Source organism: Leptosomus discolor, chromosome 9 (genome assembly GCF_034619465.1).
Source record: "Leptosomus discolor isolate bLepDis1 chromosome 9, bLepDis1.hap2, whole genome shotgun sequence".
NCBI classification, from domain to species: Eukaryota; Metazoa; Chordata; class Aves; order Leptosomiformes; family Leptosomidae; genus Leptosomus; species Leptosomus discolor.
The window spans coordinates 1,421,222-1,440,335 of record NC_141399.1 but is presented as its reverse complement, the minus strand read 5'-3'; the positions used below and the strand labels follow the sequence as shown (position 1 = coordinate 1,440,335).

Genomic DNA, 19,114 nt, shown 5'->3' with positions numbered 1-19,114 from the left:
ATAAATCAGGCCTAAATATTAGCAATATTTCCTTGCCTCTCTATGTTTTACTGTAATTGTATTAGTTTTGCTAACAAGCATTCACCTGCAACCAGCCCAGAGGCACCAGAGCAGGTCACTCACAGCAGGTGACGTTACAGCAACCTGCTGTTACTTCTCCTTCGTGACCCTTGCTAACGTACTTACCAGGAGGTTGTGCTCCTCTTCCCCTAGCTCGGTATAAGACAGAGATCTGAGCTTTAACCAGGAGCCAACAGTTAGACCTCCAAATCCATGTTTAGGATGGATTTAGGAAAGCTCTGACAAAATGCCCTTCTGCAGCGTGCAAGGCAGCCAGGGCTGTCGCTGCCTGGGAAGCGGGGTCGGCATAAGCTTCATGTCCTCGTTGGGCAGCACGGGGAGGCATTCCCTGCTGTGAAGTGCTGATAAACATTTTTATTAACAAACTCAACAAAACCCACACACAGCCAATAGGACCCGAGAGATTTAAAGGTAGGAACACAGATGGTATTTCGTGGTCAAGCTTGGTCATTTGTGCCAAGGATATTTTTCCTTCCTGTATAAATCATCTGATAAAAAGCAAGGTGAATATGAGGAGATTATAATTTCTTTCCTTGAAGTGGTGTTAACTACAGCCAGGAGCAAATTTTGAGATGAATGATCTGAGGAGGTCTGGAAGGTTCTAGTTTCCTCATTTGGAAGGTTAATTGTAAAGGACAAAGCTTCTGTAGAAATAGTACAGCGTTCACGTACATTATTGCACTCGGGCCGTTTTAGTACTGAAAAGCAGCTTGTACATGGTGGTCTCTAGACAGTTCTTGCTCATAAAGATGCTGAGTGGTCATCCAATCATTTTAACAGAGCTGAGAAATAATCTGTGAGACATTGCATGTCCAGCTAACATTGCCTGCTGTCCGGCTCGAGGATTGGTTTGCACCAACTTTCCTTTCCTTATTTGTTTTTCCTTGGTCAGGCTTTTAAAAGATTATTTTTTTCCTCCATTTGTGACTGATTTACACGGCCACATGGTGTTTTTCTTTGCTTGTATACATGTAGCTCGTGTCCAGCACAGGGACTGAAGTAATGGTTTGCTTTTCAGCATGGGAAGGAGAATGGTGGCAAAATGGAGATAGCTTTAAATCTTTTTAATTTCTCTTGGCTGTTTGGGTGTAGGCATTTTCCATGGGAACCAATTCCTTTTAAGGTTCATTATCCAAGGGCAGAGTTTAGATTTTTTTTTTTCTTGTCGTATCCACATTGCACAACTGCACGTTAGTTTATACACCCAGGCTCCATGTCAGGTGTGACCCTCCTGGGGCTTGTTCCTCAGGCTATGGAAGCCTGCTCTGAAACCAGTTTCTTCTCGGTATTCTGTTAAAGCAAATTCCCAAAATTGCTGGATAAACAACCACCATACAGCTTACCAAACAGATGAGGCCAGCCTGGAAAACGCAGAGGGAAGAGGGAACAGAAGAAGCAACGAGAGGGGCTTTGGCTGGTCTGGATGGTGTCTTCCTGTTGGTAAAGCCTGGGAGCTCCTGGGACCCGGGTGCCGGTGCCTACGTGTTCCTTGGCCATCGTGTCGTGGCTGGGAGGGCAGGGACAGAGGAGTGCGCTGCTGGGCTTGGGTCGGCTGTCTTGATCCTTAGCCTTGATCTGAACCTGCCCTTCCCTGAGTCACCGGAGCAGCCGTGCAGCTCCGTCTCACGTAGGTTAGGACTTGGAAAGCAATATTTAGTCAGTGCTTAAAATCCTGTTCTCCCAGCCTTCTGCCTAAATTTGTAGTAAAAGCAGAAAGTAGAGCAGTGGGAGTACTTTCTCCAAACTGTGTGCTAGAGAGAAAAAATGTAGCCCGTTTTCAAGCATCCTGAGCCCACGAGCTTGAGATCGTCTTTGCCTGCAATAGATCTCCTCGTCACAGTGCAGCTGAAATCATCCTGCCTGTGCCCGCTCTTGGAGTCTTTTCTTCCTTGCAAAGGTAATGACATTCATGCAGAAAGAGCACAAGCCATGCTTTAATGAAGAAAGACTGGATTTGTACTAGGAGCTCAGTATGAATTTTGATATAGTCACACTACCTTGAGAACAAAAAAGGCCCAAAATATGGAAAACTTAAAACCTGAAGTGCTCATGCAATGAGAGTCTGAAAATCTCAAAGTGCAAAGTGGTTGTATTTTTGCCAGGGAAAAAGCTGAAGATTCTGTTCATGCGAGCCCTTCAGGTCCTCCACCTGCAGTAAACGTGAACTGAATATAAAGAAACACCTTAGCCAGTTCACCTGTCTGGCACCCCATCCTTCTCCCACTAATTCATTTCTCATCTTGTGGTGATTAAGAGATCGAAATCCTACAAATTCAGTCAGATTGTGTCATCTTTTGAGTGCATCCTGCAGCTAAAGGGTGTCATATGCTCCCTGTGTCTGTGTGGTGAGGAGGCAGCTTATTTGTTGGGAACAGAAGATGAATTAAATTGTCATAGCCACTGAACGAGCAAGAAGCTGCAATCTAGAGGCTAATGCTCAGTTCCTGAAGTGCTTGCTGGGGCTGAGCAAAATTCTTCTAAATATTAATAGAAGGAAAATAAATCCTAAATTACCAAAAAACAACTAAACAACCACATGTTTTAATAATTAGAATATACAAGAAGTCAAATAACAAACAGGATCATTTTTGAAAATACTGTTTCTTCTCTGTAAAGAGGTTTTCATACATTACTTTTTATTATTTTTGTCAGTGCACAAAGGAACTTGAATTGCAAGCGGAGGCTGAAATGCTGTACCAATTCAAAACGGGGCTGATGGGTCCCTACAGACCGACAGGCGGTACAAAAAGAGCAGCGCAGCATGCACCAGAGCCCACACAAAGGTTAAAGGCGGCACTTACTAAGCAGATCCTTGGCCGGGAGTCCCATTACTCCAGCTTCGAAGTCAGGAAACGGGACGCTTCTGCTTGACTTATGACCCAAGATTATCAGTTCTTTGCATTTCTATAGATATTTGTCTTCCCTGCAGACCCCAGACTTTCACGCCTTTTTTTTCTGTATAATTTTAACGCATGAACAGTGACGTACCTAAAACCAGCAACCAGTGTTTACTGACCACCAGGTATCCATAGCTGTGTGTGAGGTCGCTGTCCCAAGGGGCTGTGCCTTTAGGGACCTCGGGAGGTGACCCAGCAGACGATGCTGTATCACGCCGTGTTGCTGTGGAGTCTGCAGCCCTGTAGCATCCAAGTGCCTCCACTGATCTTAGGGATTATTTTAAAGGTGGGTGTTTAAAAGCTGTCTGCATGCAGCTCTGCGATGCAACAATTATCAGTAACCTACAAAAAGTGTTCTTGCTCCTGTAAAATGCACAAGTGGCACTTTTTGGAGTGACAGTTCCTGATATGTTCTCACTCAAGGACCTCTTAGGTCCATAACGGCACCCATCCTTCACGTTGGCTTTCTGCTTATCGACCCTGTTGTCCACTGCCTGTCTGTGGAGCAGGGAACGGGGGACCTGCCAGCAGCATTTGCAGGCAGGCAGGTAATGTGCTCTGGGTGCCCAGCGGGGGGATGGAGAGGCTTGGCTCTACCCCATCCACCGTGGTGGGTTGGCCGTGGGTAACCAGGAGGGTTCTGGGCAATGTACCCATGAGGGTGACCGTAGACGTGCTCTTGGCTGCTCCCCCCCAGCCTACAGAAGACGTTGAGGCAGCAGACGTTGGCTCAGCACTGTTGACTTTGGCATGGCCATGACGACAGTCTGCCTCCTGACACGCAGCCATGGACACTTCTTCGTGTCCATGCCGGGGTCTTGTCAGGGTGTGGGACATCCACGAATGTCTCTGTTGCATTTTGGGAGCCTCACTTGAGCTCCTGCCCTTTGAATTGTACTTTTTTTGTCAGCTCTGACAAAACCGAGCTTAACTAACAATATACAGCCTTTTAGGAGTCGTGATTAGCTAAATCCCATTTACCATTTGTGCTGACTTTCCGAAGGAGCCTAAGAATTACAGCCATTTCTTTGTATTCACTTTAAGTGTTTTCACTGTAAGTGTATTCTGGTTACATTAATCTGTAATGACAATTAAATATCTGCCTAGTGCTCATAAGGAGCCAACGAAGGGAGATTTCAGTGGAAGATTTTCTGTACCAGCTTTTGAACTGAATCTGTATCTGATCTTGGAGGATTGTAGGATAGACAGGAAACAATTTACCAGAGCTAGAATGGAAACTATGCTAATTCACTCCTTCAAATCTTTTTTCACTCACTGGAATTCAATGAAGAATGGGAATCATGAAGAAAACCATCATCTTAAAGTTCAATGCTACAACAGGAGAGATTTTTTTCATTGCTTTAGGGAAAAAAAAAAAAAAGTTATGCAGGAGGAGGAAGCTTTGAATATAGATATGCTGGAGCATTGTCATAATCTTCAATCTTGACACAATATTACTCTACCCTACTGAAACCTATTTTAATATGTCTTGAAATAAATGTCACCCTTGAAGTTTTCACCTAGAGATCTAAGGAAATGCAGCACTGCTTTGAATTCTCATCTGAGAAAGGGTTCACATCTAATGCCATGGTAATTAAAATGCAGACGTGCTGGTGAGAACTGACCCTAGGATCGGGAATTATCTGTCCCATCGCTCAGCTATCGGAGCTCCTCCAGGCTGCCAGCTGGCTTTGCGCAGCACCAGGCACGAAGGAAGGCTCTGGGGGTATCCTTGCCTCGTCGCTTGCCCTGCGCTTCCTTACCCGTGTCAGTCACCTTAGTATATGGCAAAGGAAGTTAATTCAGGATCCTGCTCCTGAACTGTACTGACTGAGGTACTTTTCAGCCTGTGTCTGTGACACAGAGCCTAAATCAGGGAGTACGCAAGGAACTGTCTTCCTGTAGCTTAGTCTGTTCTTTTCCATCCCAACTGCATGCGGATGGTGGGCATAAGAACATATTGTGGAGGAGGAAGCTATTTCTGGATGCTAGTCAAGATTCACTAGACCTGGGCTGACTTCTGACAGCAGTATCTCTCAGAAGCAGATGGAACATTTTCTGGGCGAAAGAAAATCATTTAGAGGCTCCATTCACAGGAGTGATTTTCACTAAAGAACTCCCTGAGGAAAGGGAGATGGGAGGAAGGCTGGAGGGCAGGAAGAAAAGCCTTCTGATATTTCGTGCTTTGTGTAAGTGTTCACTAGAGTGAAGTAAGGCTGATCTGGTTTGGCTTTGCTGTATTTTTAGTCGGTAGGTTTGGGCAGTGATAATTAATCTCTGGAAGAGGGCTAGGATGATGCCACTGTGTCCTGAAGTATCCATTTTAGACGGCTGGGGTGATAGATGACCTTTGCCTGAAACACATTGCCAGTCTGAAAGCTCTCAACCATGACTAAATAAAATAGGTTTTGTAAAGATTTGGCTTTGGTTGGTTGGATTTTGTCTTGTTTCCTTCCCCCAGGCAGTGCTGGCACTCCAGTGATGTTCAACAAAAACGGTGATGCCCCAGGACGCTACGACATCTTCCAGTACCACACCACCAACACCAGCACCCCAGGCTACCGCCTCATTGGCCAGTGGACAGACGACCTCCAGCTCAACGTGAGTCTGTTTTATTCTTTGCTTGCTTTTTTTTGTCAGGTATAGTTGCCAAATGCTTTTTTTTTATCCTGCAAATATTAGTAGGGAACTTTACTATTTCTTCGCAGCTACATAATGGTGAGGGTTTTTTGCATCTTGTCTTCTTTTACTCTGTCCTTTTCTCTGGACCCAGAGTACCAAAGCTCCTCAGACTAATAGAGACATAAGGTGATCATGCAAATTTTATTACTTTTGCGTGTCTGAAGTCCCTAGTTGCCAAGTTGGAAAATGAAGCAGTAACGCATTGTGGTTGGAAACCAATGGGCTTTCGTTTGCAGATGCTTTTCAGTTTTTCTAGTTAGATTCTTCAGTTTTTCTGGTTTTAGGAAAGCTGAAACTAAACGTTTTTTTTGAATGACTCACTTTTCCGGTGTTACTTTTAAGCGCGTAGCAAAGATATACATATGAATGAGATGGCCTTTCTGTAATGACGCGTAAAGAAAAACAAGCGTGTAAGAGCAGGTGATCAAAGACCCTCAAGATACTTTGATGTTTCCCAGATGAAAAAATGATGACTGGTGGCTGAGAAAGCCGGAGACTCTTGCGTCAGCTTCGTCCGTACAAGGGTGGTCTGTGACAGGTCTCTGGAGGTCTGGGTTCAGGCTTCCTGCCTGGCGTTGGGCGAGCTGCTTGGGCCTCAGATTCATGGAGGAGGGAAGCCAGTTTAACCTTAGTTACTTGACTCCTTGTAGATCATTATTAACGCAAAAAGACAGCGTTTTCAGTTCAGTTTGACTGCTCTTCAGCAGCAGAGCCTGAATAAAATCAAGGTATTCCTGAAGTGCAGTGCCAGTTGCTACACAAGGGTTTTCCTCGCTCAGTCAGGATTCCCGCCTGAGGTTGTACCAGCTCCCTCTCCTAACGTCGTCCACCCTTGGTGTGTTACAGCTCCTTCCCTGCCTGTGCTGCCGGATTTCCCTTGAAAACAGGCTGTGGGGTGAAAGGGAAGGCTGTGTGAGCGTGGTCCAGTCCTGACACGCGCTCGAGAGGTGGCCAGGACACACGTGGCACACGGTGTGTGGTCACAGCAACTGTGGCCTGTGCCTCCCTCGGGTCTCTGTGTGTGGGCCCGGCATAACGCTTGCTGCACCCGGGGAGATCCGAGCTACCGCTCCAGTGCAGCTCTTCAGCTGGGAGGCAAGCCCTGGGCTACCTAGGTCGATCAAAACACCGTAGTTTGGAGGGTAACCGAATGCAGGACACTTTCTGGTTTTAATGTTTTCATGTCCTTTGTTAAATTAAGACTTTAACAAATGTGGATTACCAAGGGTCCAGTCTTTGAGACTGACCACGATATTTTGCTCTTCTTGAATTTTGGCTCATTTTGATTTGGCTGTGTGCTCTTTCAGTGTTTTCCAGCTTTTGATGTTCTGTGTAAGGAAAATTATATTAACTTGCAATTTACAGTTCTTTTAGCAAAAATATTAATATTTGATTAAGTAAATCCTTTATGTAAACTACACATCCTGATTCATTAAAATTTAAAGCTAAATTAACAGAGCTTGATTTGTATTCCTGTTGTTGTGTTAAATGTTTCCATAAAAAGCACACTTTTCTCACCCTCATACCCTCACGGCTACAGGGCTATAGCAGTAGTTGAGATTCTCTCACTAACTTCCCTTCTACTCACTTATGGGTCCTAGCTTCTCACACAGGATTAGCTTTGCTATGGTGGTCCCTGTCTGTATCTTCTTACAACAATAAAGAAGATCGTGGAGTTTAGAGAAGTCGAGAATTCCCTTAAAATAACCAACCAAAATAATAGCTACTATTAAATACATCCCAGGAAAAACCACCAAAGGCTACAATTTGTCTTCAGTAATTACTGTGGAGATAACACTTTAGGACATGTTTCCCCAATTCTTATTTCTTTAAGACTAACACAAGAAGGGAAAGAAAAGGATGTTCGGTGAGAGTGCTAATTTTCATTTTAAAAAAGCCTAAGTGATGCTTTGTTTTTCAAGACACTTGTCATCTTGGGCAGTCTCGTTTAGTTCCATGGGTCTGAATTTCCTCAGTTACAAAAGAGAAAAGGTGTTCTGTCCTGTTGTGCAGCCTTAATGGTAAGGACGCTCCAGACCCCAAAGGCGGTAGGTAAATAAGTGCCGAAGACCATCATAGGTGAGTAAATATTTTCTTCTTTATCACTGTCCTCATTCAAAGAAGGACCAGGAGTATTTTGCCATTTTATTTCCCTGGAAGTAGTGCTACTATGGTCTAGTCTGCAGTGGTATGTGTCACCTTCCCATTCACAGTATCTTGGAGTGAGAAGCAGGAGTACGGGGGGCACAGGGCTGATTAATCTTGATAGCTACGCCAGATTTTGCCGTGTAAAATTACAGAATACCTTCTTTTTACATTTCTCTTTCTATTTCATAAGACAGTAGATAGACTGAAGAGATCTTTAACAACATATTGCAAGTCTTAAAATATGCTATATCAGTTTGAGGGGTTTTTTTTGTTGCCATGAGTTTATAAACCTGGTTTTATGAAATGTCTGAGACAGTCAGTATATTTCTCTCGATCCTGATTGCTTCTCCATATCTTTGTATCACCTTTGCTTTTTTTGTGTCTGGCAGAATTGTTCAGTAAAGGCAGATGTCTGCTCCCTACCCACACAGGAGCCAGGCTCTGCTCTCCCTTCAGCAAGTTTGTCTGTGAAGTGTCTCCTCTGAGTGCAGTTGACTCACCCTGGATTGACATTTCTGTATCCGAGGTCAGAATTTGGTCAATAACAAAGAAAATATTTTATGACTTTTCGCTGCAGCAAACTTGGGACATCATGCAGTTTTTATGGAAGGACAGCATAATCACCAAATTTGCTTTTGCTTCCTTGATGTCAAGCAACCTCGCACAGCTTTGCCTAGTACCCAGCGCATGATTTAGTAACAATTTTGGCTGTGTTTCACAGATAGCTACGCAAGGATAAAATGAGCAGATGTCTAATTTTAAATGGCTTGGCCAGTATTCCATGAAAAACTCTTGCAGTGCTTTGTTCTCCCTGCAGTGAAGTTGTGATTACAAGATGCCCACCCACCTCCCGCAGAGGTCACGGAAGAGCACCTCCTGCCTCGCTCTCTTTGATGGAGATTATCTCAAGCTCCGTCAGCCCCTTTTTGTCCCCCTGCGTGCAGATTGAGTGTGCAATATTTATAGTTCGCCTCCTCCTGCAATTCGAAATGCTTTGCCCTGAATTTTAGGGTAGAAATTTGGCCAGCTGCAGCCCTGCTGAAATCCTCTGTCGTGACCCCCAGAGCCTGTTGAATAGGAAAGATACAGCTAATGCAATTAGACAGTAAAACCGTTGACCACGGTCACGTTAGCAGCTGAAACCAGCCAGGACTGTATTTCGGTATGCTGGTGTTGAGGGTACGCTCATGTATCACAAGGCATCTGCGTCGTTATGAGGGGAGCTATTTTGACTGTATTTAGCTTGAATGTGCTTCAAAAGCCAGAGGTGCTGGTGGTGAAAAGGAGGAAATCTACCGTGGGGAGAAGGAGGTGTGTCATGTACCAGCTGGTTTTTGGTTGTTTTGCTTTTCAAATGGGAACATTTTTTTTTTTTTTTACTTCAGCAATAGCTAGGTCTGCAATGCTTGTGGTGTTCCAGCACTAGGAAATGGTGAGGATGACTCTGTGGGTTACGCATGAAGGCAGAGTGGCCAGGAGATACAGGTCCTGCCTTCATGCCACATGTGTCACGTTGAATTTTAGAAAGGTAGTGAACTCTCTGTGCTCTGTTTTACCCCAAGCACACCATAGATCCAATAACAATAGATGTGTTCTTGACCCACGTGCCTTTATTTGTTAGTCTCTGTAAAGCACTTCGAGGTTGCCCGAGAGGAGGCACTGTAGGAACTGGCTGACCAGCTCCCATATGTGGCTGGCTTCTGTGAATGCAACTTCTAAGGGGCCTGACAAAACCAGAAATGCATCTCTCCTGGAGGAACTGATGGGCCTGAAGGAGAAAGAAATGGATCACTCCTAGAGGAACTGCAGGTTCTCATGGGAAATTTGGTGATATTGCTTCTCTTTCTCTATATAGAGTTAGCTGACAGGTCCCAGGTTTATTAAGTTTTCGCATCCAACCTCTGCAAGTATCCCTGGACTGTCAAAACCAAAAAATAAAGAAAACGATCCCTGTGAAATTGTTGAATCTTATTTTTTCCAAGGATTTGTCTTTTGCATACCCTATCACAGTAGCACTCTCCATCACATTCCCTGTGACTCCTTCCCGTAGTTGTCTCCACAATTTCCCTGCGGTGCCTGAACTCTCTCCCACACCTCTGTATCATTTGCTGTGCAAGCAGCAGCCTGTGTCGTGGTTGTCTTTGCATTACACGTGTGCCAGCTGGTTGGCTGTCTGGCCAAACCGAAAGGGTGAGGGAGATGCTCAGTGTTGGGTGAATCTTTCTTCGAACTGTCCACTGAGTTTTACTAAACCTGCAGACACGTCCTTCAGAAATCTCTGCTTGTAGCAAACGTGCTTCAAATTGGCCAGCAAGTTCAAAAGTTTTTAGAAGGACGTTGGTACGGACAAATGGACGAGCAGGCAGGGCATGCATGTGTTTCACTTCCTTCAAACTTTCCTCTAAAATGACAGCAAAATTTAGAAATTCCCAACAGTTACGCAGAATGAAAAGTAAAGCTAGTTTTGCTGTTGTTAATTTTGGTTTCAAATGGGGTTTATGCAAAAGTAAGCAGACTGTTCTTGGATTTGGACAAACAGGCATACAGGTTCAATCTCTCGTGTCGCTGAAAGGAGCGGCAGACTTGCTTTTGACCAAAAAGCCAGAGTTCTGGCCTTTTCTTCCATCTCTACCCTGTTTTCCTATTTCATACCGACAAGCTTTTGAGGGTCAGTACGAGGCTGAGCTCATTTAAGGTTTTCAGTTTGAGTGGCTTAGCCGCGGTTTGGCTGTGTCGGTGCTGCCGAGGCCGAGCCGTGAGCAGGCTGGAGAGACCTGTGCGGGCTCCCACGTGCGGACACAGGCCGATTTCTGTGGCCTGGGCACAAATGGCGTGTTGGGGTGTTGGGATCCTGCGTGGTGGACTGGGGGTCTTGGCTGAATAGCAAGAAGGAGGCTCTCCGTGGGGGAAGCGCTCTCGCCTCCGTCGTGTGGCGGAGCTGAGATGTGGCCTTCACCTCGTACCAGCCCTCCACAGCTTGCAGCACAGTGGCGGGCGTGATGCCCTGTTTCACCTTCACCCTCGTCTTGGTGAGTAGTGAAGTGGTTACAGGATCCTATTTATTCGCCATTCGAGAGGGATATCTTCCTAGAGCAAGCTCATGTGGGTTTTTTCAGTTTGATTGTCTAATTAATGCTGTTCTTCTAGTCTGTTAGTGTCCGCATAGGGCGCATCATGGTGTTTTAATTGCGTTGGCATCTCTGACTTGTCGAGCATGCTCCTCCAGCCCGGTGTTATGGCTCATAAAGGTGCCACTGAGCACTCGGGTTCTGATCAGACCCTGCAGCACATTTTCAGGATTGCTGAGGAAGATGTATCCTTGACTGTGGGTGGAAAACACGATGTCCTGTCCATTAGTACACTGTAGAGATTTCAAGTAGCTCTTACTTGAAACGTGTTTTGCTTCCAAAGCATCAGATGGGGTTAACTGTAAGCTCTGGATAAAATTAAAATATTTCTCTAATTTGTTTGCAAACAGAAACAAATACATAATAAAGAAGCCTAAACATACTGTGTGCGGAGATAAACAAAAAAATCTGTATTGTTTTATAGACATGCCCTTGAATTGTAAATGGTTTAGTCGCATGAAGCAGTGTGCAGCTTGAAACATGACTGCCGGTGAAATGAAGCCTTTTGCATGCAGCGTCGGGAAGGCTGGCTGCTTAGCAATTCCCTGCCCTTTTATTAATTTCCTCCAGCAATAAGTGATGTATTGCTGCAATCTTTCTAAACAAGTGCTTAGAAGATTAATAGTATTGATAATTATCAATATGGTTCCATAAACACGTACGTTACATAGATCTAACTCCCCTTATAAATCCTGGCTCATGGTGTATGTGCGAAGGAGATCGCTGTGTACTTATTAATAACTCCCCCCTCCCTGGGGAAATGGCTGTATTAGGTTGTTTTCTTCACTGTGGTTCAGGCCAGGATTTGAGAGGAGTGTGAAAAATGGCAAAAAAAAAAAATTTAAAAAATCTTGCTTTAAGGAAAGTAACATTGCTGTAGCTCAGAGCGTCTGGTGCTGGAGCGAAGGGAGGGTCCGTGTGGCTGGAGGTCAGCGCTCTCCCTGCGGAGGATGCGGAGCCGCTGCCGAGCCTGGCGGCAGGCAGGGATGGTTTCAAAGCACGTCACTGACCAAGAGAATGATGCAACTTCCGTGCTGCAATTCTTTTTTTCCCCCCAAATAGAAACATATTCAGTAACTCGGCAATCATCTGTGCAATTTATGCAGATCCTGCACCCTTGAACACCTACTGAGCCTGTTTGGGCTCAGACTGATCCATATACGTGCCACAAACATCTCTGTTTAGAATTGGGAAATATGAATAGCCAGCTGATGAAAAGAGTAATTAAATGTCTGACCTTCTGGCAAGACACCTATATGTACCTGACTCTTTTTGGTAAAATATTCAGAGTGGCAATTAGATCCAACGGACTGCTTAGCGAAGTTCGGGGCTCAGGAATATTCTGCCTACAGATGGCATTTTTCTAAAATTATGGATTCAAATTTATTTCTGTTCGTTGTTTTTTGGTTTCGTGGTTGCGTTTTGGTTTTGCTTTTTTTTTTTTCTTTGCTGTTGAGCATGTTCAGAGCAGATGGCTTTTTTTTTCAGAATATTTTGCAGCAAAAGGTAAATCTTTCTGGAGCATATGCAAATTCCAGTTTATCGAAAGCCTGGGACTTCCCAGCGAAGGCGAGCAAAAGCGTACGTATCCGGCCAGTTAGGTTTTGCTTCAAACAGCAGGGATGAGAGAATTTAACCACAGTGACCATAGGGTTGTTTTGGGGATATTTACATGCCTTTAAAAGAATGTCTTTTGAAGTATTTATCTGAAATTTAAAAACAGAAATTCGGCCTCTTTCAGCCTAGAAATTTTCAGCTTAAACAATTTCACCTGAGAGAAGCTGCATGTAACTGAAAGCGCAATTGTTGACAGCATTATCAGTCGTAGCTCTTACCTGCATGTAATGTACAAACGCAGACATACTTGCAGATATCTATTAAAAACGTGTGTGTTCACAGGCCTTTATATGTGTATGCGTGGACGGACATGTATACAGGCACAGACCTTTGCCGTTCATAATCCTTAAGATTTCTGCTGGTTTGCAACATCTAAGAAAGCTCAAAATTGTGGTTCAAAGATTACATCAAGGCAGATAAAAATTGGTATCTGTTTCGTTTCTCATTTCAGTTATTGTCACATAAATTGGCCCTTGTAGTGTCATACAGACTGTAATGAGTACAAAGATAAAACATCTCTCTTACAACCTGGAGCCTGAAATCTTGTGAGCTGGTGGGTTGGCAGGAGGTATGCATTATTCAGGTGTTAGACAGTCTCATTAAACAAATTCAGCAAACGAGGTCAGGGTGTTATTTAAAATTAAGATTTTAAGCGTTAAGCATGATTAGTGTGTTTTGTTTTCATACATCAGTGCAGAACCTTGAGCTGTCAGCGGATGCCGCCACTTGTTGAAAATAACCACCGTTTCCATTTTTAATGAAACTGGTTAAACCCGTAGATTTAATTAGCTGTACCTTACAGCATATTCACATACATGGAGACGTATTGTATCCAGAAGTACATGGGTTTCTGCTAGCTGAAAAAACATGAATTATTTTAGCCTCTATTGCCTCACTGACATTTTTGGAAAATAACTTAATCTGGGCTGTTCTTTCCGATGGAAATACTGCTCAGCCCGTGCCTCTCCTGGTGAACTGCAACCGCTGCTGCCGCTGCTCCGCAGCTGGGGCTGTGTCCGAGCGCAGTGGCATCCTTTACCTTCTCACGGCGCTCTTTGGAAATGTTACTCCACCCCAAAATAACTAGTTTTATGGTACATAACAAAATTCTGGGCTGCTGCTTCAGGCATTTACACCCCGCTGGGACGGATTAAACCCCCCTGAAGCCCCTCTCCCCCGTGGCACTGTTACTGACACTCTGCATCTTCTGCTCCCCTGGCCCCGGTCCTGTCCCTCCTCCTGCCTTTCAGTGTCCCAGCAAAGAGCCACCAGGTGACAGGCGGCGACAGTCGTGCTCGTGGGCCCGCGGGTGCCTGCCTTTATGGCAATTACTTCACAGCATAAACGCTGGGAAATGCAAAGCCCTTCCAGAAAGGTCCGCAGCCTGTTTGCAGGCTCTTGGCCATAGCTGGGCCTTGCTGAGCTCGGTCTCCATCACGCCGTCAGCCAAATTGTGTGCAGTCCAGTTAGAAATGTAAAGGTGAAGGATTACATCAGTGTGGTACTAAAATACACCCCAATTACAGATTTTGGCTAGCAAGTCACCATGCCCAACATGTCAATAGCTATAATCTATACTGTAATGATAGACGGTGTTTATTTTGTTCTGTCATTAGATGCTGTAATCTTTCATTGCTCCTGTCAACCATGACCGGCATGAACACCTTTAATTATCTTGACTTGCAGCATTAACTTTCAGCCAACTGGAAGGGAATTTTTCAAACCACTGGCCCGCTGAATGACCATATGCTAATTCCTTAGTCCTCCGTCGGGTCTCCAAAATGTATGCTAACAGGCAGCGGGACTGGAATCACGTAGGTCCTGCTCGCAAGCTGTGATTACAGCCTGACTTGGTAAGTGCTCTTGGAATAAAACCGATGCGGTTTGTAGTACCGCAGATGGTTTTGACGCATTAGGTTTAGAAACGGCTGCTGTAAATAATTTTTAGTCAGATAAGGGCACAGCCTCGAAATACATGATAGTAACCGTGTGAATCAAGCCGCACTTCTGTACCGCAGAAAAGAGCTAAACAAGTCATTGCAAATCATCGATAAATGCAGATAATCCCATTTATACCTGTGCTTTCTTTGGAAAAAGCCTTTGGTAGCGCATGTTGTAATCCAGAGAATCTCAGAGCGCGTCTCCAAGTGTCCTTTAACACACTTCGTCAAACATTAACGCGTAAAAAGCCAAATTAAACCAGAAAATCTTGGGAGCAGCACGGTGCTGAGCGCATTGACACCCGCATGCACGCAACAGAAAGCAGAGGGGTGCGTAGCATGGGCAGAGAGTTGGAACGCGAGCTGCGGCGGCTGGCACCGGGCGGGAGTCCTGTGCAATCCTTCCGCAGCAAGGCCAGGGCCTTGAATGAGGCTCCTCTATGAAGAGAATCAGAAATCCTCCCAGGGTGGCGTTTTTTGGTGTGGGGAAAGTAATTTAGAGAATTCGAGCGTTAGGAGGCCGTGATAAGGTTGGTGTGAAGAGCGTAACAGAACCCTCCAGGAGGACAAGCACCTGCAGCCCTCGGTCACCACCGAGGTCTGTGGTAGAACTAGAAAATAATCCACAAGGAGAAGAGCCAGACCAGTGTGGATCCTTTTCCTGTGTTATTTGCCACACTTGAAAATCATGAAAACTGGTGGGATTTGTTTTCCTTTTTTTTTTTTTTTTTTAAAAAAAAAAAAAAAAAGGTTATTCAGTGAGTTGAACTTTCTGTATAGATTTTCGCTATATCAAAATAGGAAGGCAATAGTTAAATCTTACACCTGACTCTGAAAACCAGCTCAGGCTTGGAATTAAAGATGTGAAATGTCATTTCCTCTTTGTTATTGACCCATTTTGCCGAGGCGGTAATGTATACCGCGTGAGCTGCACTACCCTAGGCGAGGCAAAGTGAATTAAGCTATATCAGCTTTTGGCAACTCTGAGCATCGGTATAATTTTCCTCCACGTCTGAAAATGTCACAAGGTAAAATGTTTGTAGGGATATAAATGCTAAAAGAATTCAGGCTGAGAGAATATCTGAGATGTATTACATATCTTTCCAAAGATAGGAAAAAACCAGAAACGTAAGGAGCTTATAAAAGCTATAATGGAAAAAAAATTACGTTGCAGAAGACTCGGTGACTTCAGAATTTGCTTCATCTTGTGGTGTTCTCTTAAATGTCCGGGAGCCTGTAAGCAAGCAGACTTTTGTTCTGAGAATGAGTAACATAAGAAATAGAAGGTCAAAAAATAAATCACTATGTTTTTAAAGTAAGTGGCGTTTTGCTCCTACACGTCACTTCTTAAATCCTTTTTTGCAAGGCTAATGTATTTTTGTCAGCAAATATATTCAGGAGCAAATACTCTGCTGGGGTATTTTATGGATAATTAACAGGTTTGGTTGCTTTTGGCAGGAGTAATAATGTCAGTTTGTGTGTTACTGAGAGCGTAATACTCTTTTTTAATAACTGAAAATGGAAAGATGCTTTTCAATGACAGATGCGTTGTGTTGGGTTTGGAGAAGTTCACCCAGCAACATGGAGGAAAGCACTACATACGTGCAACAAAGCTGCTCTGCTCATCAAGCAGCTACTGTTCCACTGCTCTGGGAGCAGACGGCAGGACACGGCAGCTTGTCCAACAGCACAGGAACTCGGCATTTTGCAAATACCTGTCGGGCAATCCAGTAGAAAACTCGGGTTTGTAGATCCACCGTGGTCTTTAGCTGTGGTTTTGCCAAACGTTTCCACCCTTCTCCCCTTCGTTGCAGTCCAGCAGGACCCCCGTAGCTCCTGCAGCATCGGCTGGCTCTGACCTCAGTGGCAGGTGAAGGAGGGCTGCTTTCTGTCCTGGATCGTCCCCCGTGGCACAGAGGTGCTGTACCAGCTTTTATGTTTGCATCTCATCTTGCCCTGGCAACAGGAGTGTGGTGGAAAATATCACCCCTGTTTACATCCATGAATTGCAGGCTGAAGGACTTGGAGATGTGCGATTGGCACGGTAGGCAGCGGCCAGCCAAGGCTGGGCATGGAATGAGGGAGAATCCAAGAAGTATCAGCAAAACAGTGACTGAATTTCTGCTTCTAAATCAAATGCATTTAGGTTTTGGCTTTTCCTTTGCAAAATAAGTGTAGTCTTTTGTCGTGGAGGTGGTGGATGGCACCAAGGAGGTTCACGTCCAGTGAGCCCAGCACGGCAGCCACCAAGGTGCTCGCCATGGTTCTTCCTTTGATGTCTCCTTTCTTACCTACTTTATATTCCCTCTGGTTGTTTGTCTGGTGTGGTAGAAGGTGTTTGTCTAATATCCCCGTCTCTGTGAGTTGGGAGAGCCTGGCCTTCCCCTTCCAGAGGTCGGGATGCGGCTGGGGGCTGGTGGGGACCCGCGGGCCGGACGACGGGCAGAGCAGGCGCTTTGCACCGCGTGGTGGTTGAGCTCTTCCAGCAAAGCCTTCTAGGGAGGTGCAAATCAACGACGACACAAAGAGCAAACAAAGTTTTATTAATGTGCTTGTATGCGGAGGGTGAATGAAAGACACAGTGGTTTCTGCTGAGATGTTCATGTTTCGAGAGCTGAGTCGTGCTTTTCTGGTGCAAAACCTGGAAGTCGGAGTCGTGAGCAGGATTACCAGCTTTTGGACTTCACCTGCCTGAGATTTTAGCTTGGCAGATCCTTGTCAGCTATGGGCTGGCATCCTCCAGTCACATCAGTGGTCCTGTGACAATTAACAGCAGCCAAAGGCTTGCTCGTTTGTCTCCATTTTTATTTACCGAATTTGCACATAAAATTTTTTAAGGTATTGCATTGACCGATAGGGGAACTATTGGCTTAAAGCTGGTTTGGTAGGTCCGAAACATACTCCAGCTGGGTTTTGGAAAATGAAATTTTGCTACGGTACAGATGCAAGTGCCAAGGATAGTAGAAGAGAAATTAGGATGATCGCACAATATTGCTCTTGTTTGCTTTAGAGGGGAGAAAGAAATCCCGTGAAGGGTATTTAAAAAGCTCTGCACACATCAGGACCATGTGAACAGTCCTTAGAGTTTCCGACATTTAAGCAAAGCGTAAAGGTTCCTGACAGAGTACGTGTATTGAGTGGGTCAAAAATAATCATTTTTTAAATGTCCCTGAATACTGTTTTCTGTAGAAAATCGACGTGGTTTGCAGCAAGACTATAATATTGGATGTACAGTGTGCATTTTAATGTGCCTCAAGCTAATTGTTCACATGATAAGCAGTAATGGCCCCAAATAAACAGCTGCAAAGGGTCTTTAGCCCGCTCTTAAAACTTGAAGGGAAGCCTTTATTTGCTTTGTTTTCCCTTTTTATTTGTTTCTTCTTCCACTAATCTGAAAATGTACATTTTATATGAAAATGCTGCGTTAAATGATTCCCATGAAACAACCTTGTTTACTTGTTAATTGCATCTGTTAATGACGTGGAGGATGTGTGTTTGACCATTAAAAGCAGCATCCAAGCATCTGGCTCCCAATGGTAACTACAATTAAGGATTTTATTTCATTCTTGCAATGCCTGTCCTTTAGCCTGGACTTAAACCTCCCTTTGCCAAAGCAGAGCTTGGGGTCTCTCTTCCTCTCAAGAGCACGACTGGAAAAGGCGGCCCAGGCTTTTCTCCTCCATCACCAACACGTGAGGTTGGAGTTCCTTCAGGACGCGGGAGCTTTACCCTGCTCCCCCTCACGCGGGGGCGAATCCCATCTCCCTGCTGCCGGCCGGTCCCTGCGAGAGGGGAGTACGCCAGGGTGCTCTCCACGATTGTCCTGAATGCATTGCCCTGTTCGTGGGGAGGAGAGGGGAGGAAGAGTCACTGGAAGGAAGCTGCACAACTGGGAATGTGTCCTGTGGGTAAATATTGAGATTGCTCAACTGGAGAGACTAAGATACCGGCCCCAGTCCTTCTTTTACTTTTCAAAGGGATAGTGGGGGTGGGGGAAGGCAAAGTGGGGTGTTATTGTTGCTTTAGTATGCAAAAATGCGAGGAGGCACAAAATTCCTTAGCTTCGCAAGGTTAATTTTTTTAAAAAAAAAAAAAGCTCTGAATTTTTTTTCAGAGTTTTAGTGGAATTTCACCTAGACCCATCCCATCGTCGTGTTAGGCAGGGTGTGACTGGAGGGCCAGTGTTAATTTAGATATTAAATCCATGGAATGATCTTCAGTTTCAACCTACGCTGCTGGGTGTTCCCATTTTGTCTGTCTCCCTGCTGCGACGGGCCGGTTCCGCGCAGACCGAACCAGTGTCCTGCGCAGCTTTCGGAGCAGAAGCAGCCGCCAGCATCGGCCCTTGGCCGCCTTCCCCCGCAGCGACCGCCCGCCACAACCGCATCGCTTCCCTCTCCCTCTCCCCGTTCGGTCTCAGCGAGACGTGACAGCGGCGTTGATGGAAGGCTGGCCCCAAGTGCGGTGTAATTAAAGTCCCATCAGGCAGCCCTAATTTTCTGTGCACCATCTACAGTTCTTTCAGGGCCCGATTGACTGAGTATAACCTGAGCAAGATAATTTAATAATATTGATAACGCTGCAGCAATCCAATTAGGGCCTAAACGAGTTAGGTACTGAG

The 19,114-nt window shown here is 45.1% G+C and overlaps 1 protein-coding gene across 1 annotated transcript in view; it reads left to right on the top strand.

The window, feature by feature from the left end:
* GRM7 (glutamate metabotropic receptor 7) overlaps positions 1-19,114 on the top strand; it is a 275,498-nt gene that overhangs the window by 201,568 nt on the left and 54,816 nt on the right. Inside the window, exon 7 of the mRNA XM_086469667.1 lies at positions 5,440-5,579. Within this exon, the coding sequence (XP_086325793.1) occupies positions 5,440-5,579 (140 nt within the window). The remainder of the gene's footprint in view (positions 1-5,439; positions 5,580-19,114) is intronic.